Source organism: Equus quagga, chromosome 4, assembly GCF_021613505.1.
Source record: "Equus quagga isolate Etosha38 chromosome 4, UCLA_HA_Equagga_1.0, whole genome shotgun sequence".
NCBI classification, from domain to species: Eukaryota; Metazoa; Chordata; class Mammalia; order Perissodactyla; family Equidae; genus Equus; species Equus quagga.
This window is the reverse complement of record NC_060270.1, coordinates 109,275,986-109,301,858: the sequence shown is the minus strand read 5'-3', so window position 1 is coordinate 109,301,858 and position 25,873 is coordinate 109,275,986. Positions and strand designations below refer to the sequence as shown.

The 25,873-nt window shown below is 39.5% G+C and overlaps 1 protein-coding gene across 3 annotated transcripts in view; it reads left to right on the top strand.

The window, feature by feature from the left end:
- The window catches only part of LRP2 (LDL receptor related protein 2), a 198,564-nt gene that overhangs the window by 14,395 nt on the left and 158,296 nt on the right, over positions 1–25,873 (top strand). For all 3 annotated transcript variants that reach the window (XM_046659444.1, XM_046659443.1, XM_046659445.1), the window contains exons 2-3: positions 22,003–22,110; positions 23,903–24,022. In XM_046659444.1, coding sequence (XP_046515400.1) covers positions 22,003–22,110; positions 23,903–24,022 — 228 coding nt within the window. The remainder of the gene's footprint in view (positions 1–22,002; positions 22,111–23,902; positions 24,023–25,873) is intronic.

The window sequence follows — 25,873 nt, the reverse complement described above, 5'->3', positions numbered from 1 at the left end:
TCTGACCTAAAAATTTACTTCTTCCCAAGTATTTGGTGCAGTGAGGTGTTGAAAGAATTTGCTAAGTAATCATTGGAAGCTGAGATTCTAGTGAAAAACAAAATGCACAGTTTAAAAATTGAATGTACTAACTGGGAGATAGTGTCAGTTAGATGCTTCTCGCTATAAATAATTAAACTCAGCAGGGCAGACAAGAGAAAACATGGGACTTGAGCTAGGTGGGACCTGAGCTAAGAAGGATGCATCTTGTGTTGAATGCTCTCACTTCCCTGTAAAGGAAATCAAAGAGGTCTTTAATAGTTGTTGCTGATTGTGAGTATGTGCAACAAAATCCCACTCAATCCAGGTTTATTTTCAAGCGTTTTGCTGTGATTGAGGGAATGAGAAAGTAAAGGGAAGAGGCATGGTGTTTTATTAAGGCCCCAGCACTCTTTCCTTCAGAAGGTCTAAGTGTGATTTGTCACAGTGACCTGGGACTTTGGTTCCCTCCAGAACCTTCTCGCACTGTGGGTGCACCAGTAGATCAAAGACAATTAGCTCTGTTTTTCTTGCAAAGAAGCAGTGCATCTACTAATTGAGAACTGGATCAACACGAGACATGTAGGATGTCTTCTTTCTGATTTTCTCTTACAGTGCTGGTTTTCTTAGGCCTTCTTTCCCCCTTTTTGAGGTGGGGGAGGGCAAATGGTTGGCCTTAATTTTTCTATCTGTAAAAAAGGGAATAAGATTTCACAATTCTCATAAGGGCAGACTTTGAGTATTGGCTTTAATGAAGTACTTTATTTTATTTAAAAATTAACATAGGCTAATATTGACTTTGTGGTGTGTATAGTTCTACAAATTTTAATACCTGTTTATATTTGTGTAACTACCACCACAATCAGGATTAAAATAGTTCAATCACCAACCCCCACCCCCAAATTCCCTCATGCTATTCTTTTGTAGTCACACCCTCCAAATAAAGTTTTTAAATTCTTTTTTTTAAAACTCACTTTCCCATATGAAAGTCTCAATTGCCTTTCATTTGTTCATTTTTATTCAAGAAGTGTTCCTAGCTCATTTTTGAAGTAATTCAAAATGACACAGATGGTAAGCTCGCAAGGCTGGTTTTCCTTTTTTATAATGGAGAAAATAAACTCTGGAAAGATGGCAGCTCTTTCAGTATAGCCATATAAGAAAAAAGTTCCCTAAACTTGGCTTTGCTAGATCGGAATCTGCAAAGAAAACACACTTGAGAAATCTCCCTTAAGAGGAGGACAGAGGTTTATTTTTTATTTAACGATTTACCCCTTGACACCTGGGAAATGATTAGTTGATGTTTTCAAAGAAGATTAAGTCAGTGTGGTTAATTAACTGTGGTAATCAGGTGACTTAAATCAATTTACTCCTTGTTAACAATTTCCATCAATTTTGTAAATAAATCACTAAATCAGTAAATCGTACTCTTAAGATTAAAGGCTATTTCCTGATTTATTTTATTGATGACAAATTAGAGATTTTCTCCTTCTCATCTTATTCCCTCCCTGCCAACCTTACTCTTACAAATGAGAACTCTTAAGCTAGCCACAGGTTGAGAGGAACAAATTGCGGTAACTTTTAACATGTGGTTTTAAGGAAAAGTCAGGCTGAAGGACACCTTTGCTCCTTCATCTCAGCACATTTTGAAAGAACGATTTACTGAAATGAAACTTAAAAGTAAGTGTGTCCATGAAAACATTAAGGGAGAATGAGAGTGGCAAGCAATGATGAAACACTCTAGGATAAGCTTTTACTATCAATTTTAATATGTTTTATTTTCTTTCATTTTTCTCAGTTAAAACTGAGTGAATATACTAAAATGAAACAGAATTTGGCTTTTAGCTAGAAGTAAACTTTAATGGAAACTTTAGGGGCTCTATTTAGAGGGAATGTATAAAAATGTTGGGGAATATTGATTGCATTAGAGTGTAAAGGTTGATTGCCATTTTAAAATACCGTACAAGTATACAACTAAAATGTTACTTTTTAGAATCCTTATACTCGAAAATCTTTATACTCTCCTGCTTACATGAGTTTATTATTATGTCTTGGTCTCTAATGAAACATGTGAGCCAGAACATTACAAAACCATCTCCCGTACTCTCAAATGCATCATTGCATTTTCTGAAAGGCACTGGACACTCAGGGGATTTGCATTGTAGTACAAACGATATGGGGTTGTTCAGGATTGCTTCAAGAAGGAATATTTGGCATCTTGAATAACTTTCGAGGAGTTAGTGCATATTTACATATTTGCAAAAACTCTATGCTAAATTCACTCACATTTTATAAAGAGAAAATTCCTGCAGTTTCCTTGAAGGTATAGAAGGGAGTCTAAATTGTGGGAATGAGCTGAAGCCAGTGCTATAAATTTAAAGGTCCGGCTGCCAAGCAGAACTTGGGGCTCTGCCTATTATTGAAGCTCTCTGGCCATGCCCCCACTGCCCCTTCTCCAGGGTCTTCCCTGGACATAGTTAACCTGTGGCCAAACCCTGTCTGCTGCTAGGACACTTCCTAGTGTTGGAGCTTGGAGACTGAGCTCGGTCACTTTCTAGATGTGTATCCTTGGGCCGCTTACCCATCTGACCTTCAGTTTCCCGGAATATACAATGAGTGTTAGTAATTTCTACCCTACAGGTTTCTGGGAGTATTTAAAGGACACTGTGAACTTGCAAGGTCCTGGCACTTGGTGAGCATTCAGTAAACATTGGCCCCACAGGGAAATTGTTGCTAAATTATTCATAGTTGACCAGTTCTCAGTTAGGTCAATGCAGCAGGGCAGCTACCATGCTGTGGTCTTTTGAAATAAAGAAACCACTTGTCAAGTTCTCTATCCATAGACTTTGCTGGGGAAAAAATATAGCTTTTTTGTTGGTGAGGAAGATTGGCCCTGAGCTAACATTTGTTGCCAATCTTCCTCTTTTTGCTTGAGGAAGATTGTTGCTGAGCTAACATCTGTGGCAATCTTCCTCTATTTCGTATGTGGGATGCCACCACAGTGCGGCTTGATGTGTAGGTCTGCGTCCAGGATCTGAACTCATGAACCCTGGGCTGCCAAAGTGGAGCATGCAAACTTAACCACTATACCACCAGGCTGGCCCCAAAATATAGCTTTTTTAAGGAGGTAAAACTATCAGACAAAGAAGCATTAGAAGACAGGCCTTGTAACTTGCCTTTCTACAGCCAAGAGTGTTTGGTCCTTCACCTCTTGGGTCTTGAAAGCATAGATCCAAATGTCATGTTACAGGGAATTTCAAACTTCTTGATGGACCCAGTGTTTCCATTTCGTGTGTCCTCTACATGCTTCCTGTAAACTTGGTCCTATGCAGAGTTTACTGATAACATCTCTGTGACTCTGAGAACAAGAATGATGGAAGCATGGGTCCAGGTAGAGGTCAGGTGTGTCCTCTGGTCAAGGAGAAGGATTTCCAGAGGGAAGAGTATATTCAAAGGTGAACACTTAGCTTTTTGAGAGGTTTTAGGCAGAACATGTAAGAATAACAGTCAAGAATGTGTTTTTTTCCTCTTATAATTGTTTCCTAATATTTCAGGAAACTAGAGAAAGGTCTGTGAGATGTTCAACAGGTGAGAAAGCTGTCAAGCCAGATTTGGTTAATAACTGAGGTTAATATTATCATTAATGTATTTGTTCTACAAACATTTATTGAGAGCCTATTGTTCCCGGAAATGGAGACAGAGGTGAATAACAATTGCGCTACAAAGTGCCAGGCGTATAATAGAGGTTTAGGAGCACAGGAAAGGGAGTAAGGAAGTCAAGTAGGCCTGAGGGGGCCAAGAGCCAAAGAAAACTGCACTGATTTGCCATTTGAGCTGAGTGTCGAGGGCGGGTGTGTCAGCAGGAGGCGGAGTTGGGAGAGGGGTCTCTGGTGAGACTGTGGAGGACTTTGCATGTCAAGCTAAGCAGTTTGGTGCCTTTGAAGAAATATAAGCTGGGAAGTGCAATGACCAAACTTCCATTTTATAAAGATAATGCTTGCTGCAATGATGAAAAGCAGATCAACCAGTTATATTAGAGAATTACTGTAATTATCTTAGTGACAGATGACGAGGGTCGAAATAAACTTGTGGACCTGGAGGTGACGAGAAGGGGGCAGAGTCACCATGGAACGTAGAGGAAGGATTTCCTTGTTGCAATTTTTGATAATTCCCATTATTTGTTTTGTAAGTTATGTTTTATTTACGGGAATATTAGATATGTCTGTTCAGTGTAATGTATGTTACTTACGAGAATAAATACTTGATGGTATTTTCTTGAATCCCCTTGTCAGAAAAAGTTCTAGCTTATTGATCATCTGGGCATGGCGTATGATGTTTTCTTTGGTTTAGCTCATTGATTCCTAGTTGGTACAGCTCCCTTAGGGAGCATCTGGAAATGTGTAGGAGCATATTTTTGGTTATCACAATGCCTGAGTGTCACTGCTAGCATTTGGAGGGAAGAGGACAGGGATACTAAGCCAGCTGCAATACACAGGACAGTTCCATACTACAAGGAGTTGTCAGATACCAAATGCCAATAGTTTTTCTGTTGAGGGCCCTTCTTGGTTAATAGGGAGTGAGCAAAGAGGCAAAAATAAATAATACTGGTAGTAAGAGATGACATTTACAGAAACTTACTATATGCCTGGGATATAGTCACCATAGCTATAGCATTTAGTCCTTAGGAAAGTCCAGGGAGGTAAATACCATTACTATCCCCATTTTACAAATGAGCAAACTGAGGCAGGATAGGGGGTTTCGTTCTGGATCTTGCAAGCTTAAATCTAATGCTCTATTATTTCCACATGCTTTACTCCCTTGATTCTGTAACTTTTATTGAACATATACTCAATTTACTAAAATAAATTAATCAATTATAAGAGGAAAAGGAGAAACACTTTTGCACCGTGTACTTATAGTTTATTAAATCTTACAATCTACCTCTTGGAAACATTTCTTACAGTTTGGTAGAATATTGGCAAAGTATCACCTCCAAGTGTTTTTTAAAATATGGAAAATGTTTGACATTTGTTTAGAATTAGAGTGGCTTTACGGATTGGGAGAGACTCTCATTTGATGGCAAAACAATTGGTGCTCCATAGAAGATGCCGTGATCTTGCAGATTTGTTTTTTGCTTCCAATAAAAGGGAATCTGCCTCAAGCAAGATCTTTGTAATTTATAGGCATGTCAGTGACACTGGATGAAGAATGTGGCTCTTTCTTGGACAGGCCTTCCACTTTCCCACCTCTGTGCCAGTTCCAGTTTGTTCCCTCTGCCAGGCATACCCTCCCCTCAGGCTTGTATATCGTAGCTTAAATCTGCCTTCCTCCACAGGGCCTTACTTGATCTCCACTGAATGTTATCTGAACCTCTCTTACAGCAGTTATCATCATACCGTGAATTATAATTATTTATGTATGCATTTTATCTCTTCCTCTAGAATAGGACCACTGATGTCAGAGTTATGCCTGCCTCCTCTGGTATCCTGTGTCTGGCATAGAGCCATGTGTAAGGAGGAACTCCAAAAATCTTTGTTTTGTGGAAACTTAAAAGAACTCCATGAGTGGTAGTGAAGCAACTCCATCACCTAGGGGAGGTGACAGGCGTGGTCTACTCTGGACTGCTTTGCAGAGAGGATTTTGTTTGGCTTGGACAAGATAAATGTCTGTTTTTCTTTTACATAACCAGCAGCAGAAGGCTGGTTTGTTATTTCCACGGTATTATCAGGGATCTGGGCACCTATCTTCCTGCTCCACCATCCTCTGCTGATGGCTTCCATCCCTAACTTCACGTCATTGTCCAAAACGGTTGCTAGAGCCAGACCCATCTCTGTGCCCGGCTAGGTAGTGGGAATGGAGGAGGAAAAAGAAGGGGGTGCCTTCTCTCTTTAAAGGAGACTTCTGAGAAGTCCTACACATTACTGTTTGCATTTTGTCTCACTGATCAAGACTTAGTCCCATGACTACACTTAGCTGAAGTCTGAGAAATGTAGCCTTTTAGCTGAACACATTGCTCACTGAATGAAATTGGGATTCTCTTTCTGAAGAGGATGGGGGAATGAATATTGAGGTGGACTACTGTGGTCCTGGCCATAGATGGTCAGGTGACTGTGAGCATTTGTTCAGCTTTGAGGACCACGTTTTGGGAGAGACAGATAATTTGAAGTGAATTTGGAGGAGAGAAACAAGGATGATGAGAGAACTGGAAACCATGTTATGGGAGGAATGATGGAAAAACTGGCGATGTTTCTTTTGGAGAAGAGAAGAACCAGGGGAACAAAGGCTAGCTCTCCAAACATTCAGAGGACCATCATGTAGAAGGATGAAGCCTATTTCTAATGACTCTAAGGGATAGGAAGGAAGTCGTAGGCACGTAGCATGCACCAAAAGAATGTTGGAATTTGACTCTAAGTTCTCTCTTAACCTTTGACGTTATATAGGAGAGATGGATACCATATTATGCATCCACGAATCTCTGATTTTGAGGTTAGAAATACTACTTGTTCTCTGGTTTCTTTATATCAGAATCTCCTTTGCTTAATTAATGGCTGCTATAGTGATACCGTTAGCAGTTTACATTTTGAAAAGTTCAGGACTTTTCCTTTTGTGAGATGTGGCCTCTATTTCCTTCATGCTTGACCTTTTTCAAAATGTCATCCAGTCAGAAGCACTTTCCACACTTAGGGTGAAGTGAGGAGAATTCTTAGATTGCAGACACTAATATCAGAGTTTAGTAATTCCATATTATCTAACTCAGTAATTCAGCAAATACTGTCACTGTCAACTTCTTTGGGCTAAGATATCTGTGTTTAGGCAATGGCTTAATGTTATTTAGTTAAACGTGAATTCTTTTTTATTATGAAATGTTTTAAACACCTCTGAATATAATTGGTGAAATGTCTTAAAAACAGAGATATTATCAACCAGACAAATAAGCTGGCAAAGAGTTAATTATTTCACCAAGTAGTGGTGTATTTTTGAAAGTGCATAGAATAGGTGTGTGCCTGAAAACTTGCCTATCTTTGTGAATTAAGTTCTATTTTTCTAGTTCAGTTTTATTTTGAATATACTTTTTTTTTCTTGTGAACCTCAAATATAAGAAATAGTTAAGGAGAGAGTATAATTTAAAATAAAAGTGATAATAGTAATAAGATAATACTAAAATTTCTGTATTAAATATACTCTTTGGGAAGAAAGCTATCAATATAAATAGGTTAATTTTAAAAGATTCTCAGGGCTGGTCCGGTGGCAGAGCAGTTAAGTTTGCACATTCCGCTTTGGCGGCCTGGGGTCTGTGGGTTTGGATCCCCGGTGCGGACATGGCACCGCTCATCAAACCATGCTGTGGCAGGCGTCCCACATATAAAGTAGAAGAAGATGGGCATGGATGTTAGCTCAGGGCCGGTCTTACTCAGCAAAAGGAGGAGGATGTTAGCTCAGGGCTGATCTTCCTCAAAAAAACAAAAGAAATAAAAAAAATAAAACGATTCTCAGACTGGGTTGCAGATTATGAATATAGAATGCTAGAGTATAAGCAAATACATATGAAACCAAAAAAATTGAAAAAGTCAAAGGGAGATAATATATACAGTTTAAAGGCTCAGAAAACACCTGTCTAAAAATAGTAACAATACTAACATTTGTTGAACACTTACTGTGTGCCAGGCCCATACTCCTTATTCTATCTTCATTTTAACCTTATGAGTAGGAACCCTTATTATCCCCGCTTTTAGATGAGGAAAGTGAGGCATAGAAATTAAGTAACACGCCCGCCACAGTGTTAGTAAGAGATGGAGTGGGAGTTTGAACCAGGCCGTGTGACTCCAGGGCTCACCTCTGGAAAGGTACTTGGCTTCTAAGCAGTCTTCCCTTCCTCCCTCACCTTCCTCACTGCCTCCCGTCCCCTCCCCAAGTTTTAAAGTAGTATATCGAGCATAGAGCTGTCTGGTTATTCAGACTTCGTCTCTTAACCTTCTGTGGAAAAGCTGTTGGATTTTAGACATACTCGGCTGTGTGGAAGAAGGGAAATAAAGATGTCTATACTTGATATGTATTGATTTGAGGTGCACCTTTAGAAATACATCGCAATCCATTTCTTGATCAGCAAGCTTTGTAACATTGGTCTTCCTTATGGGTATGCGTGTGTGTGTTACAAGCATATATACACATATATTCCACGTGGGGTAGAGTTGGTGACTCGTATTCCCAGTGAAAGGGTCTTTTTGAGTTACAAAAAGTAGGAGAAAGTGGTTTCAGTTTACAAAAGAACCAAAAGTACAGTGTTTCAATAAATCACTTTCATTCTTTACTTGATTCTCTCGAGGTCTATGGAGTCATTGCTGTTGCAATATTTCGTTAGTGCATTTTTCTTCAGCCTGGATTAATCTAAGACACATTACACTGATCCAGAGATGTCACCAATTCTCCTGAGAAATGCTTTGACTGTATTTTAACTGGCCTGTGCTTTTATGGAAAAATGCTACCTGACTGCCCATGAGGTTTCTGCATCAGCAAGGATGGCCTTGTACGTGTACCGCAGCCTATGTAGTAGGATATTAGGAACCCTGATAAGATACTCTGTCCCTCTAAGATCTGCCTCATCAAGCTGATGAGGAAGGTATGTGGGCATTAGAGCATGCCTATCACGCCACAATTAGAAAACTTGTTCCTTTGAGGACTTCCTATTTTCTGCTGAAAGTGCGAATACCCATGGAAGGCTTTGAAAATCACTTAAACTTTGGTGTGAGTAAATTCACTTGGGGGCAGATTTTAGGGGCCAGAGTTGAGAGCCCATGAAAACTCTGCACTGTGCGGATCCCAGGGAGAGAGAAGGAAAGGATTTTTAGATCAGAGTGGGGAAAATGAGGCAGAGGCGGGGACATTTAACTAGATAAGGCTGGAATCGCCTCATTCCTGGACTATCAGAAGAGCCTTTTAAGTTGAAGTTGCTTTTCCCTTTTTTTAAGTTCTTTGTAACTTTGCCCACCAAACCTAGTGGCGTGTTGCGTGCTCTTAGGAAACAGAGCGAACGTTACCCTCCTCGGGGAAGAACGGCTTCACGTAGTTTCTGGCAGGAGAGAGGATGGTGTACTGGCTTGCTTGAAGACAGCCAAATTGTTGTGGGCTTGTTCTCTTTACAGTAGTGACCTGACACTTGTTCTTCTGCCTCCTTAAGAGCACACAGATAAATGGGCCGTCAGAGCTTCAATACGTCTTTGTTGGATTGAATGAGTTTGGAACATCTGCTCTGTGAGCTGGAGAATACTTAGGAGGGTGGTGAGGTCTCTGTTTCGTTACCAGGGAAGCCTGGGGCTGGGGTCATGGCAATGGGATATTTTATTCCTCCTTGCGGAGAGGTTGAATGTCTAGGTTTAAATAAATCCTATTCTCATTCATCCAGAAAAGATATAAAGTTTTCCTTTGAATGTATTGTAAATGCATTATCACAAATTATTTTGGTCAAAGAAGATGTTTGCATTTGTAGCATTTTTCTGTAGGAGAAAGTTTAGAGACCTGAAATAATGAATATCTTAGCATTTTTAAGGAGAATTTGAAATTTCGTTCTTTCGAACCTGGGACCTGGAGAATTACTGAATTTTCTAAATGGAAAGCTTTTTAGCTCAGTTTCAGTTGATTAAAATCCTGAATTTCTTTATGTCCCTAATTCTATGCCGTCTGTTGAAGCATGAGCTGAGGTCACTATGAATGCTTTTATGACTGAAAAAGGTAACCATGTCTCAGTATAATGATTTAAGGTCCACTTGGGGAAAGCTTTTATATTTACCATCAATTTTTTTTTGGTATTGAAATTATACTCATTTTTCTTCCTTTTTCCTTGCTGAGGAAGATTTTCCCTGAGCTAACATCTGTTGCCAACCCTCCTCTTTTTTGGCTTGAAGAAGATTAGCCCTAAGCTTACATCTGTGCCAATCCTCCTCTACTTTGTATGTGGGATGCTGCCACAGCATGGCTGACAGGTGGTGTAGGTCCACGCCTGGGATCTGAACCCATAAACCCAGGTTGCCGAAATGGAGTGTGCTAACCTCAACCACTACACCAGGGCGCCAGACCCTAAAATTATAGACTTAGTCTACATAAAAACTCCAGAGGATCACCTGAGATAGAATGATGTAAAATAGACAAAATAATAAAAATACTTATTGTAGGAAAATAGAAAATGCATAAAGAAGAAAATAGGAAACCTAAGCAGGCTTAGGAGGGTGGTACAGTCTCTGTTTCATTGCAGATACATTTGTAATTTTATTTGAGCTTCTCTTAATGTTGGGATGTTGTACATTCACCGTCTATAGTCAGAAACCCAAATACCATTTCATTACACATGGATATCTGTTGGTAACAATACAGTGTTGTTGGGACTATGTGTCAAAAAGCTAATGAGTTGCTCCAAGTCATCATACTCACATTATAACATAAGATGATGACATTTACAGAGCCTGGAAGTGATTTGGAGACCTATAAATTCTGTTGAAGCCCGGGCACAACAAACCAGGGCCAAAGAACTCCCTGTGTAACAGATAACCTGCTGATGAGGCATGTTCTGAAGTTCTTTTTGCTCAATCTGTTAGAATCAATATGGGAGAGGAGACACTAGAAGTTTAGTGTCATTCTACCATGAAAGTCTTTGCAGATGTAATAGATCCTATTTTATAGATTCCCAAGTTAACAAAATCAACTTTACCTTTGACTCTGTATAGGGAAACTAAAATCATGATTATAGTGTGTTAGCAAATTGCTTTTAATTAAAATTACAAATTTTGATTTGTGGACTCAGACGTTTTCTTGTAACCTTTTTTGGGGGGAGTGAGGTACAGAGTACTCTCTCCACTCCAGAATAGTGCTGCATATAAATGTAATGTTTTGTATAACATGGGGAGGTCTCATCCTTTGTTGATTTAGCAGAGAATGATCTGAACATATAAAGAGGCTCCCAAGGATTTGGGGTTGACTTCTTGAGTCTTCCTGCCCTCTCATCCAGGTCAGCGTGGAAGGTGATTCTTGAGCTGTTAATTAGATTGGAAGAAACAGTGACGCTAAGCAGTAGGATCCATTATAAAGTTCACAAATCATGAAGATCTGAAGACTTTACCATCTTTTGGAAATCATCTTGGCTTCACCCATATTTTTAATGCATCTATATTGTTCATTTATTGAGGGTCATCTGAGTTTTAGGAGGTACTCTGCTAGGCACTGGGATTACAGAGGTATTTATTCCTGCCTTAGGAGCTCACAGTTTAGAATAATGCTCTATTCATGGTAGAGATTATCATGATGGTATTTATCACTCTTCTTCTTCACTTAATCTCATCTGCTTCCTACTGTTCTTTATTTTCCGTATATCACATCATGGTGGGAGAATTTTGAGCTTCTGCTATAAAATCCTGAGCTATTATTGTCACTAGAAGGAAAAAAATACAAACACACTGTGTAAAACATCAGCAAAACCAGTCTTTGAAAAAGGTAATGACATAATCCATTTTTATTAAGTGTGTTGACTTCAGTTTACCAGATGATTAATTATCAGTACTTATTACCCAAAAAAGGCTTTAAACTTACTGGTGGAAATCTTTTCACATTCTTGCTGCACAATATTTCTTAAGAGTTTAAGAAAATTCTTTGTTGGCAGAAAGCATCCATGCCCATAGTGAAATCATCAAGGTTGAGTCATGCATGTGTGCACCTCAGTGAGTCTCCTAACAAATGAACTATTTATACAGGTCAGTATTTGTGTAAATAACAATGTAATGAGCCCATTATTGGCATCAACATTCCTGATCAGAGTTGTCATCAGGCTTGCTTGTTGATGTGGAAGCATTGGTTTCCTCACAGTAAATTATGTTTGTATATTATATATAATTAGTTAGTTTATATATAATATGTAAGTATATATTATATAAGGTTATATAATATATAAAATATATAATATATATAAAATACCTGATCTCTACTTTCTGAAAATGTACACGTTTAGCTAAATAAGAATAATTTACCATTGTGTACCAAACTGAGGTTAGAGTGCAAGATGCTGGGTCTTATTAATTTGGTATCTGGACACTGATTTTTAACCTTGACATCTCTCCTTTCCTCTCTCTCACTTTGTCTCTTTCTTCTACTCTATTTCTGCCTCTTCTTTCCCTTTTCATGTCTTTAGAACTTGTTGGTGTAAGTGTTATGATAGTCAAGAACTAAATAACATGGAGTAAAGGAGAAAGAATACAGCAAGGCATTTGTATGGTTCAGCCACGAAGTAGTTACAAATGATTTAGCCTATGAGTATAGAGAATCACCAAATCCACCAGGTGGGAGTCAATTTCTTCTCCTGTTGCTGCTATTGTCATAATTTCCAGTATCAAGCCATTGTTCAGTTGATGACCTAGTGATCTAATCTTCTTGTTAAGAGGACCCAAATAGAAATTTATATAATGTTATAAACCAATGTTACTGCAAAAAAAACACAACACCCTCCCAGAAAAGGATGACCTCAATAGTAGAGATGCTTGCAGCTTTAACACATCTCTATCAATTTGATTTATGGTTCAACACTTGGACCTACTGAATCAGAAAAACCCTGGTTTGATGCTGTCTACAAACACTGCATTGGGGTTGAGAGCGGGCCTATCACGCCATTTCTAAGCCGTAGGCAGGAAAGCTGCCTGGAGAAGTGTATAGTCACTTATTTCTCACAAGTGTCTATTTTCGTTTTTACTGTTTGATTCCATTCAACCATTTTCCGATGATTTATATTGCTAATCAATAAGCCATAAAGAAATACTTTGGGCAGTTGGGGTTGGAAATCTGCTCCTAAATGAGGGTGATTTATAGTTTTTGGACAAGGCATATTAAATCATTAAGTGTTGAAGGGCGTTTTACCTTTTTCTTGTGTAGTTTGATTCATTGGGTCCTTATTTACCTGAGCGGGCGGACCATCTTAAATTTTCTTCTGTTTGGCTGGTGTTCTTTTCAGCATCCTCTACGTGTAGCTCTTTGGCCATTAAAGAGGTGGATAACTAGCTAGTCCCTTGGGGAGAGTGGGGACAAAGGTTGTGAGCTTAGTTTTCTCCCACGTGGAGGGCGAGTCCGTCTGCAGGAACCTCGGTGACTTAGCTGATACAGAAAGCACTGCAGGAATTATTTGGGGAAGCACAGAAGAGACTAATACAAACACAGTTTCAGTGTTTGGTACCTGCTGGCAGGAAGTTTTCGTTGCTGAGTGCTCTTGGTAAAACTTGGAGATTCTTTTGAGTGTTTCAGCCTCTTATGTGATTGTCAATTTATATTTTTATTTTGTTTGAGTGTATTTGGCAGGGGTGGGGAGAGGACGTTTGAAGAAATTATTTTTTGTTCTGAGAATTATACAGATGGGAAAAGGTTGCACCATACATCAGGTGTGTTTATGACTTGATTTTTCATAGCAACCATCCTTTACGTTCATGAAGAACTGCTTGAAGATTTCAGATTTTTGGCTTATTCTTTTCTGTGTGACTCCCCCCACCCTTGAACGGGTGAGCCCGTGGACGCACCGGGGAGCATTCCAGGGTGAAGCAGGCCTCCCTGGAACTTAGATTCTTTATCGCCCTCCCAGGGGAGTTCATTTCAAGTTGCTGGTACTAGCAGCTGCAGCGTGATATTGCCCAATCCCAGGCCCTCTTATTGATGAGTGGGAGGGAGTGGGATTGCTGTTTAAGAAATTTTATTATCTTTAGAAGGGAAGAATTTATTATAGGGGTTTTCTTAGATGATCTCTTTCATGTGGGTTAAGACTTTTTGAGCTCTGAATGTCCAAGCTGCTTAGAGATTCTAAGTTGCTCTCAACTGGGGGTGGTACCGCCACTCTCAAGGGGTGTTTGGACATGTATGAGGGTGTTTTTTGTTGTCACAGTGATTGGGGGATGGGCACTACTGGCATTCCACATATGGGGGCCAGGAACACTATACATTCTGCTTTGCCCAGGGCAGTTGAATAACTGTCCCACCCTAAATGCCAATTGTGTCCTCTTGGGAACCCCCGAGAAGTGTGGTTTTATTTATAATGTTCTGCATGCTGATTGGCACTCTGGTTGTTGGGGTAGGAGGTCCTCAATGAAAAATAAGTGGCGTGGTAAGAGGTCCCACCCTAAATACCAGTCATGTCCTTTCGAGAACCCCTGAGAAGTGTAGTTTTATTTATAATGCTCTGCAGCGCTCATTGGCACTCTCGTTTTAGGGGTAGGAGGGGGTCAGTGAAAAATAAGTGGGATATAAGAGATTGGGGGAAGGGAAGAGGCGGGTAACTAGGGTTTGAATGAAAATGGAGAGGAGTAGCTCGGTTAGAAAAGGTGGAACCTTAATTTCCCACTTCTCAGAATTGGTGCATCACGTGATTCTGCTGGCTTTTGATCACTGAAAAGGCAGTTTAAAAAATGATTAAGCAAATACTTAAGCAATCTTTGAGATCAGCTGACGATCTTGAGGTCTAACTGAATTCTAAAGTCTGGGTGCTCAGACACATTCAGCTGGAAGAGGACGATGGGGAAAATACAGTAGGATACCTTTTGGTGGCACCTGTGGAACCTGTTGGCCATTTGCCATGCAAGTGGAGCTGCTTTGGATCAGTTCTGGGGCAGCTGGAGGGGCTATAAAGTGGGACCCATCTCGGCTAGCAGCATTTTGGTGAACCAGCCACCAGCCTGCTTACCGAGCTCATGCTCTGGGCAGGGTTCTGCAGAATAAAGTGGAGCCCTCAGCCATTCTCATGGCCAAAGTCAATATCCTAGCCCAGGCTTGCATCCACCCAGAGCGATCTTGAGTTTTAACACAGTTACCGGTACTAGTGTTCTCTAAGTTTTCTCTCTCTCAACCCGTTTGATCATGTCACACTTTGCTTGGCATTCAAGGCTCTTTGTTCTCTATTTCCACAGCTTTGTTGTCCACCTCTCTAGGAGAGGTTCCCTGTGCTTGGGCCATGGAGGCCCGGTCATTAGGCCCTCACCCATGCTGGGCTTCTCTCAGATTGCTTGGGGCCTACACAAAGCCTGGTCCCTCTTCTTCACGGACCCAAATCCTGCTCATTCACAAAGGCCCAGTGCAGTCTTGTTCTCCTTCACAAAGCCTTCTTGATTGCTCCAGCCTGTGGTATTAATTTTTTTCTCCCTGAGACTAGTTGGTTCTTATCCTCTCTGCTGCTTATTTGGAACCAAATCATCTACTGTCACATAGCACAGCTTTGGCATCAGACTACCCAGGCGTGAATCCCTGATCCACCACCTACTAGCTGTGAGAGTAGGTCAAGACTCAGGTTCCTCATCTATGACATGGAGCTATTAATACCATCTCACAGGGTGGTTGTGAGGACAAGTGAGATAATCTATGGGAAACATTGAAAATACTGCTGGCACATAGTCAATTCTGGATAAATGAAAGCTGTCGTTTGTTTTGTGGGAAGTGGGATGAAAAAGAGCATAGACTCTGGAATTATAACAGGGTCCTGGTTTGGAATCAGACTTTGACATATTCTGCCTCTGTGGCCTTGGGGAAGTTGAGCAATGTCCCTGAGGTTCAATTTCCCTTTCTATTAAATAGGTATAAATCTCACTTCGTACCTTTCTAAGGGGATCCAGTGGATGTATATAAAGCTTTATATATTGTCTGACACATATTAGATACTCAATAAATAGCAGCTATTGTTGTTGCATGACTAATTTATAGTGATGTATAGATAAATTTCCCCCAATAAGTTTGTAAGCTCTGTAAAAAAAAGGACCATATCTTATCTTCCTTTGTTTCTTTCATGAACCCCAGAACGATGTTTTGCACATAGTAGATATGATTTTTTTGTGGCTTTAGTGAATCTGACATATTCTTTTGGTCATTTTTATTTATTTATTTATTTTTTATTTTTTATTTTTGGAGGAATATTAGCCCTCAGCTAACTACTGCCAGTCCTCCTCTTTTTGCTGAGGAAGCCTGGCTCTGAGCTAACATCCGTGCCCATCTTCCTCTAGTTTATACGTGGGACGCCTACCACAGCATGGCTGCCAAGCAGTGCCATGTCCGCACCCGGGATCCGAACCAGCGAACCCTGGGCCGCCGAGAAGCGGAATGTGCGAACTTAACCGCTGCGCCACCGGGCCGGCCCCTGGTCATTTTTATTTTTTAATTACACTTACTGATGTGTATACATGATCACTCATCAACTGGCTTTGTAGGGACTGGCCCCGTGGCTGAGTGGTTAAGTTCGTGTGCTCCGCTTTGGCGGCCTTGGGTTTTGCCGGTTCAAATCCTGGGCACAGACATGGCACCACTTGTCAGGCCATGCTGAGGCAGCATCCCACTTGCCACAACTAGATGGACCCACAACTAAAAATATACAACTATATACCAGGGGGCTTTGGGGAGAAAAAGGAAAAATAAAATCTTAAAAAAAAAAAAAAAACTGGCTTTGTGGGTTTTGCCTCAAAGTCTTTGATTTCTTGAAATGTCCTCTTAATGTTGTTTTGCTCTATCAAAACATCAGGGCTCTGAAACAATAATTTGGAAAAAGCAGTTGATTTAGTGGCTTGTAAAACTGGGTTGAAAAAGAAGAATTCCTGCCACCTATCTGGTGATGTGTTGTGAAAACAGGCAGCTAAAATATTGCACAGAAAGAGACTAGTAGGTTGGTTTGCTGTGCATGTCTTGTTTCAGTTCCATCAGTTGAGTCCTTGGCCATTCCACCAGTTGACATTAGGCAGGGCAGTGTCTTCCACACAATTTGTTACGCTTGGCTGTCATGGCTGCAGTGTAAAGTTTTGGAAAGAAGCAAGTGATTCTAAATCTTCAGAAGGTGAATGGCCTTGCTGGTGTGGATAAGGTATGAGAATTGTTGTGAACCATCACCCAACATATAAACATCAGGAGTATGTCTATTGATACAAGGGGGTAAAAATAAAGTACAGAAAAAGTGAAGTAAAAATTATGACTGTATTAAGGAATTGCCTCTTAAATTTATTTGTTTGTTTGAGATCAGCACAGGTAGAACTATTAAAATGTCACATATTTTTACAAGTTTTTAACAAGAGAGCATGTAGCTCCTCAGGAAGACCAAGTGTCTGGAAGGACCAGCACATGTTAAGATCCAGCAGGAAATAGGATTTGCCATAGAAATTACCTTACTCTGTTGACTTTGGACAATGTTCCATTGACTAAGACGTGCCTTTCTCTTCTTAGAAGAGAATTCATGAGCAGGAAAAGAAACTTTTATAAGGAGAGGGTAAAATAATAAAACTGCTATTAATATAACTCAATATTTTTCTTTTATTAAACTTCTGGATAGTCCTCTTATTTCAAATTATTCCAGATTTTATTTTTCTTTCTATGGATTTAAGATAGTAAACTCTAAAGTCTCATTGTTTGCCTTGATGGTTTTATATATCTCTGATATATAATGTTCCCAACAAACTGAATTGTACAAAGAGGAATCTTTTTATTATTATTATTATTATTGCTTTTTCTCCCCAAATCCCCCCAGTACCTAGTTGTATATTTTAGTTGTGGGTCCTTCTAGTTGTGGCATTTGGGATGCCACCTCACCATGGCCTGATGGGCGGTGCCATGTCTGTGCCCAGGCTCCTAACCGGCAAAACCCTGGGCTGCCAAAGTGGAGTGCGTGACCTTAACCACTCAGCCACGGGGCCGGCCCCCAAGAGGAGTCTTCATTACCTGACGAATATGTGTTGACTATCCCACGTGTGCCCAGCACTGTGCTAGAGGCTGTAAAGGACACAGAAGTGGTGTTCTCAATCCAGTGCTGTTCCCTGCCCTGGAAAAACAAACAAACAACTTCTTCTCTAGGCATTATCTGTTGCTCTAATATCTTATCTTAACACATTCTTAGTCCACCGCTTAGACCAGGAAGCTTGGGATATGGCTATTTATGAAGAAAGGATTACTCTTGTTTTTCTCCAGCTTGGGGCTCTCTAAGGTTGGAAAACAGGTTTATCCCTACGTCTAACATAAATTTTCTTGAAGAGATCAAAACTCTTTTTCATTTCCTTGTGTTGCTTTTGATTGTTGCAAATTCTCCTTAGCCCATGAGTTTTTATGTGCACTGTTTGTTGCTAAGTAGATTACTCTTCTTCTCCAATTGAATTCTATGAGTTTATGGTGTGGTATGGATTCCACACCAGCCCAATCAATGAGTTCACTTAGTGTTGATAGCAACTTTGGAAAAAAAATCAAATTTTTACATTCATTCCTGAGTTTATTGGAATAAAATTTTCTTTTTGGTGAAAGGGAACATAGAACAATAGTCAATATAGCACAGATGCTGGAACCAGAACTGTCAGGTTCAAATCATTGCTTTGTTCATATTTGCTATTTGATCTTGGGCAAGTTACTGAACTGCTTTGTACCTCAGTTTCTTTATTTGTAAAATGTTCATACTAATGGCATCTATCTCGTAGGGTTGTTATGAGGATTAAATGACTTGAAGTTGAGGAAGTGCTTAGAATGGTGCATGTCATTCAAGCACCATATGAGTATTCTTTTTCATCTTGGTACCATCTATTTTGGTTCTTGGGAATGGCAGGAGCTAGTGCTGGGGAGGTCGGGTATCCATTTGGTTCTAGTGGTTCCTTGTCAATGGCTGCCTGGTTCTTAACAAAAGGTTTTTATTTCAGTGTGGATTACAATGTTTTCCTCCTTGGTTTTTTATTAGAGGGAAAATATTTTAAAGTTCTGAAAGTTACTGTTTGCAAAATTACCTCTTGGTTAAAACTGGATTGGTTGAATATGGATGTTTAGAGACCGTTTGTTGAACAAAGTGTTAACTTTTGCTCTACTTAGATGTTTTTTCTTCTTTAAACTCTGTGGTTTGCTCCAGTGAAATCCACCCTCCCTTTTTTTAATGTTAAATTATTAAACAATAAAGAGTAGATAATATCTAGTAACCTTTGGAGGGGTTGTGAGTGAAAGCTACTTGTTTAAAACAGAACACAGAAAATAAAGTGCATATAGACCAATTGAAATCAGAGACACCTGCAATTGTTATCAGACCTTATCTAGACCTTTTCACTAGCAGTTTGTTTTTAAATAGCACATATTGCCTTTATAATAGAATGACTGACAGGCTTCTGGAACCAGTGGAGCATTTTGATTGATTGCTAGAAGGCCACCCAGCAATGATAGAGTACCAGTTTGTTTTTTCTGGAGAGATATTTCCAAACAATAGTCATTTGGGAGTTATAACAGGCATGGAGGTTCATATTGAAAAGGTGAATTTGACAAATGAATTATCATGGATCTGTTGATAAATTGAATAAATTGGGTTTGGTAGATTACTTTAGATAACTGAGTATTTGGGAGATCAAATGTGAAAAATGCTAATTAGCAAGTTAATTTCAAAATTTCCGCTCTCAGTTTCATTTTTTGTGTGTGTGATTTTAAATAATTGGCTTTGAAGTGCTTTAAACAGGGACTTTTGGGTGTCTATTTTGTGTTCTTTTCATGATGTGTTTAACTTCATATTTTAGCAAAAATAAAAACCCACCTCAAAATCTGACTTGTCGTAAAAGTTGCTTAAGAAATGGCACTAATTATGTGCATTAAAAACAGGCAACATATTGTTCTAAAAATTTTCTTCTGTATACTCAGTTTCTAAGTTTATGCTTTTCTTTTTCCCATAGCAATATGAAACTCTTTGTAAGTAGACTGACCTTTAGATTGTTATAATTTTTCAACCAGAAATTATTAGATACTAAGGGAGACAAATGTACTGAACCTACAAATGTTTTATGTTGGATTACTAACAATAGACCTAATTGATAAAAGTGATTTAATATATGTTGTGTTAATAGCTAAACCTCCAAAGCCCCTAATCTCCCATGGAAATATTGCTTTGTAGAACAAAATCCAATGAGAAGTTCTGGGATTCCAGAGTGAATTTGTACATTCCTTAGGGGCATTTTTGCAAGGGAGGTTGTTGTGTTTTAAAGGTAGTTGATAAGAGACCTGCACCACCAACCCCAGACCTGCACCACCAACCACCATCATGCATTAGTCTATAGAAGGTATTTGGGTGTACGTATTCCTGTACCACTCGGTACCACCATTTAGCCAAGGGAAGTTTCTGACCATTTGCAGCATACATTATAAATCAGGATGTCACTACCAGACAATCAGATTTGAACATTCCATGAACAAAGTAGCCTATATCCCCTAGGAATAGATCACTTAACTATGTTTATGTCATGCTGGTGATATGCCTGCATTTACACAAGTCAGGATAGCACATTGTTTATTTATTTTAGAAGTAGGTAATTGATCTGTATATTTACCTAGTTTTGGGTTAATTAGCCCAAAATTGAAATGGGTAATTTAGCATGATTACTTAAATTCATGGGGAAAATTCAATTATTCTTCCATCCCCCCAAATTACTCCTCTACCACTTTGAGTTTGTGAAAGAATAATTTTGAGTCTTCTCCAAGTTGGGCTGGCATTGGCTGCTCTCTTTAAAAAAATTTTCTACTTGGCACATAATGCATGGAGAGGTCACTGGTCAGATATTTGGGGAAACTCAGAGGAACCAACTGCTGAATTTGTCCCTTGGGGAGACTCAGGGAAATTGCAGGGTATATTAGTTGAATGAAATGAACTTGTTTGTTATATTCTCTGTCTAGCATCACTAGGGCATGTCACTGCTGCTTGGGAATGTGGCAAGTTTGTGCACTGTGCTTAGCTGTAGAGATTTTTTTTGGTTTGTTTTGACTTTTTTTAAAAAAAATTTGTTTGCAGAGATGAGCTTGCAGACCCGGCATCTTACAAATTAGTTAAAAAACAGAAAGCTAAAATATTGGTCCGAATCTAAGAATGAGGGACCATAAATTGCTGTATACGACTTAGGAATAAAAAGGCACTTTAAAACAATATAATGTGGGGAACTGAAAAAAGCACAAACAAGTGAAAAGTTACTCATGATGTTATCAATCAGAGATAATCACTGTTAACATTCTGGTTTTTTCCTACGCTTTTTTCCCTCCATATATGACTTTGTTATAGGTAAACTTTTGCATTCTTGTCTTTGTTACATTATATTATAAATATTTCTCCAAATCATTTAGAGGTTCTTCATAATCATTTTAATGATTTATGTCATTTAATTCCTAATATGTCAATACATAGATATAAGAAAATTTAATCCTTTTCCTATTATTGGACATCCAGGAGCTTTGCAATTTCCTTTAGTAGAAATAATGTTGTGATGAAAATCTCAATGCACAAATCTTTGTCTAATTCTTTGGTTAGTTCCTCAGAGAACAAATACCTAGAAGTAAAAGTACCAAGTTAAAGAATAAGCACTTTCAAGAAGCAAGATTTGTTAGTGCCATGGAGTCGATTATGGCTCTTAGTGACCCTGTGTATAGCAGAGTGGAATCCTGCCTGAGATTTTTGTGCCATCCTCTCACCTTCTGGTGCTGTATCAGACAACACTCTGCTGCTATTCATGGGGTCTTCATGCCCATTTTTTTGGATGTGGGAGGCTGGGTCCTTTCTGGTCTGTCTTAGTCCGGAAGCTCCGCAGAAACCTGTCCACCATGGGTCACCCTGCTGGTAGTTGAATAGCAGTGACATAGCTTTCAGCATCACAGCAACATGCAACTACTTCAGTATGTCAACTGACTTGATGGTGTGGTTCCTTAACCAGGAAACAAACCCAGGGCGCTTGATCTAAAAAAAAAAAAAAAAAAAGGCAATATATGTGCTGTGAAGTTGCTTTCCAGATTGATTACATCAAGGTACACTCTAGTCAGCTGTGTATGAAAATGACCTTCTTCCTGCAAACCCCAAAACAGAGAATATAATCATTACAAAGACATTTTCCTAATTTTATAATTTACATTCCTTTGATTACTAATTAATTAAGTTTTTATTTTTATCAAAAATTTGTATTTCTTTGGTGAAACATCTGTATGGGTGAGTTTTTAAACTGATTTTCTTTGCTCGTGGGATTGCAGAATGCGACAGTGAGCATTTCCGCTGTGAAAATGGACATTGCATCCCTGCGTCTTGGAGGTGTGATGGAACAAAAGACTGCCTGGATGACTCGGATGAAACTGGCTGCCGTAAGTGAGGGGCCGGGCAAAGGTCTGTTTTGAGTAATATGAGTGCTTCATGGTGATTTCAGCTGTCACAAAGAGAAAGAGTTGTGCAGTTAGTGATAGATTCGGGACTGGGCTTAAGTCTTTTGAGATCTCTGCAGTTGAATAGAGAACTGATGGCATTAATAATTGTTTCAGCCCCTTTTGAGGAAGGGTTCAACTCACATCAGTTTCTATCTTACTCTTACCCCATGACTTTGATATGGAAACATTTGTGAGAAGTTTTCTGAAGCTGGTAAGGGACTATTTCAAATTATTCACTCTGGAAATTTTGTGCACCAACAAGAGCAAACAAAAATAATGTTATCTGAACTTCTGTGATTTGTAAATGAAGGAGGGTCTGTTTTTATTTGAAGGCTGTAGTGGAACTTGCGTGAATTACCATAAAGAGATCAGAGAAGCGGCTAGTGTGGTTTTATGTTAAAAAAAGTTATAGTTAAAAACATGATAATATTGTCAACCACAAATTTAACTAGTTATAAAGTCAATTTCACAGATATTTCTTCATTTAATTCTCTGAACAAAGTTCTGAGGTAGGTTTCAGATTAGGAAACTGGGAAGTGTGGAGAAGTTGTCATTTATTCAAGGCCTCCCAGTTGGTGCATGAATCTAAACCCTTGTGTACATGGCCTTCCCAGCTTGCTGTAGGTGATCGATCACACTACCCCATTTCATTCATTCCGATAGGTGAACAGACAAGGGTTATCATCCAAAATCCAAGAAAGCAGGTGAAAAATTAATTTTGTTTTGAATTGTTGGCCATCCTATGGCACAACAGAACAAACTTTGGTGTATTGTTTGGATAATGATGTATTTGAAAATAAGAGAAGGGTGGGGAATAGATCCTATACAGTGCTTCTCAAACTTTTGTGCACAAATGGATCACCTGGGGAGCTTGTTAAAGTGCAGATTTTGATTCCATATGTTTGAGGTGGACTTGAGATTCTGCATTTCTACAAGCTCCCAGCTGGTGCTGATGCTGCTAGTCTATGAACCACGCTTTAAGCAAGGGAGTAGTTCTATGTGTAGAGACATGGTCATGTGCTATGTATTTGCCTCCTCTGGGCTTACTGAGTTCATTTTAGATTAAATACTAGGACCAGAAAACCAAGAACAATGTATTCTGGGATGAAGGAATAAATGAATAGTTATACCAACAACTCTTCAGAGATTATTACATTTCAATGTCCTGTAACAATGATAATAACAACAATACCAATGACAATAGTGATAGCAACTAATATTACATGGCACCTTCACATGCATTATTTAACTTATTTTTTATAGCAAACCATGAGATAAATACAATCCCTATTTTATGATGCACATACTGAGGCTTGGAGAACCTGCGAAAGATCCTAAAGCAAGTAAATTGTGGAAATAATAATTATTTGATTCTGGGCCTTCTTTTCCAGATCTCATGGGTTTTCCAATTCATCAAGATGCTTTATGATTAGTTACTACAAAACATTTAAACTAATTTAATAAAACTCATAGTTAATTTTTATTTAAATAAATTTAATTTAATACCTTTTTGTCATAACTTTGTATGTATTATCAGTTTGTTGTGATGACATCACTCAGATTATTTGATGGTGAACACTGGTTAGAGTCCACAGACTCTGGTATAGGGTTGTTTACTATTTGCTATCAAATGTATTGAGCAGGAGCTGATGTACATTCCTTTGAATTAAGCATTTCTTATTGATGTCATAGGATGGATGTTTGACATGAGTGCTTTTCTGGTTTGTTTTAGCTCCCTCTTCCTGCCAGTCAGGCCAGTTCAAGTGTCAGAGTGAAGGGCTATGCATCCCCCACTCCTGGGTGTGTGACGATGAGCACGACTGTGAGGATGGCTCAGACGAACAGCATTGCCGTAAGTGTTTATGGAGGAATTTTCTTTTGGCTCTTTGGACACCTAACATATAACCTGTTACAATTGCAAAACACAATGTAATGATTCCTTAGAAATGCTGAGTTGGGCCTTAAATGACAAGGGAGCATATGCCAGCAATCTCACTCAGGGGTCGGACGATACTGAAAGAGTGAATGTGCTGAAGAATTAGAAATATACCCCAGCGATTTGGAAAGGGGATAGGTTCTCAGTATTTAATTCAGATTATGTTACACTCAAGAAAGAAAGAAAACATTTGTTGGTAGCTTTGAGCAAACTATGTAGGGCTGTGGAGGGTGGTGATGGTGACAAATGGCAGTCCTGAGGAAGGCATGGACAGGAGCTACTCAAAGCCAATCAGGAGGCTGGCATATCCAAATAAGGTCCAGTTATGTGTCAGGATTTGAGGTGGAGTGGCAAAAGGAGACCACTAGATCTGAAAGAGGGAGATGGGGGATGGTGGCTCGAAAGTCCTAAAGGGAGGAAGGAAAAGTGCTAGGCATAGTAGGGTGCAAGAAGAAATCCTTGTTTACAGGGGCTGGCCCCGTGGCCTAGTGGTTAAGTTCGCGCGCTCTGCTGCAGGCGGCCCAGTGTTTCGTTGGTTCGAATCCTGGGCGCGGACATGGCACTGCTCATCAAACCATGCTGAGGCAGCGTCCCACATGCCACAACTAGAAGAGCCCACAACGAAGAATATACAACTATGTACCGGGGGGCTTTGGGGAGCAAAAGGAAAAAATAAAATCTTTAAAAAAAAAAAAAAAGAAATCCTTGTTTACAGGAAATCTGTCTAGGCTACGGCGTTCTCTGGCTGGCCTCTCAAAGGTCCCAGGGGAATGAGGGGTGACCTGCAGGTAGTGGATGCTCAGTGGGAACAGGATAGGGCTAGACTGTGAATCTGTGAAGAGCAGTGACTTCATTCATCTTGTCTACACTTCAGTCTTGTATATTCAACTGCCTGTTGGACACTCCAAGACTCCTCAAACTCAAGGTGTCCCAAGTGGAGTTAATCATATTCCCCCTTGAATTGGGGAAAATGTAGACCTTTTTCTTCTATATTTGCTGGTCTACATGTATTATCTTTATTATAGGAATAAAATTAACCCACTATAAAGTACTAGCAGAAAGTACAAAATCAGTCTCAAACTATCAGAAATAGGCAGATTGAGGCTGTTTTCCTTGTTAATTTAGAATTTCATGAAACATATTTTAGAGTGAAAGCATTTTATTGGATGGAAAAAAAGCTGGCTGTAGGTGACATTAAAGATGTACTCAAGTAGCATGAAAATGATACCACAATCCCCTAGGCACCCAAGCTAGAAACTTGGAAGTCTCTTTTGGTTCGTTCCTCTCTTTCGCAGCCCACGTTAAATCACCAACTCCTGCCTAACATCTCTAAAGTTCATCTCTCTCCCATGTATGCCATCACTACCAACATCTCTCATCCGGGTGACTGCACCAGCCTCTGGGCTAGCCTCCCTGCATCTAGTTTTGTGCCTTCTCAGCTTCTCCCTGACACTGATGCTGGAAAGATCTAACTAAAACCCTTTGGTAGCTCACCACTTGAGGGAGAAAGTTCAGATTCGTTAACATGGTTTACAGTGGCTTCTAAGGTGTGACTGGTGCTTATTTTTCCTTGTCTATCACTTGCCATTCCCGCCTTGATGTCCATTTGGGGCCACAGCAGTGCTTGTAGATCCCTTGGGCATACCATGCTGTGTCCAGCCTTTCACCTCTGTGCATGCTGCCTGAATGCTTGTTGGTAGACAGTCCTTCTTTCCTCTTGACCTAGCTAATGGCTGCTTCTCCTTTAAGACCCAGGTGAGATGTTAC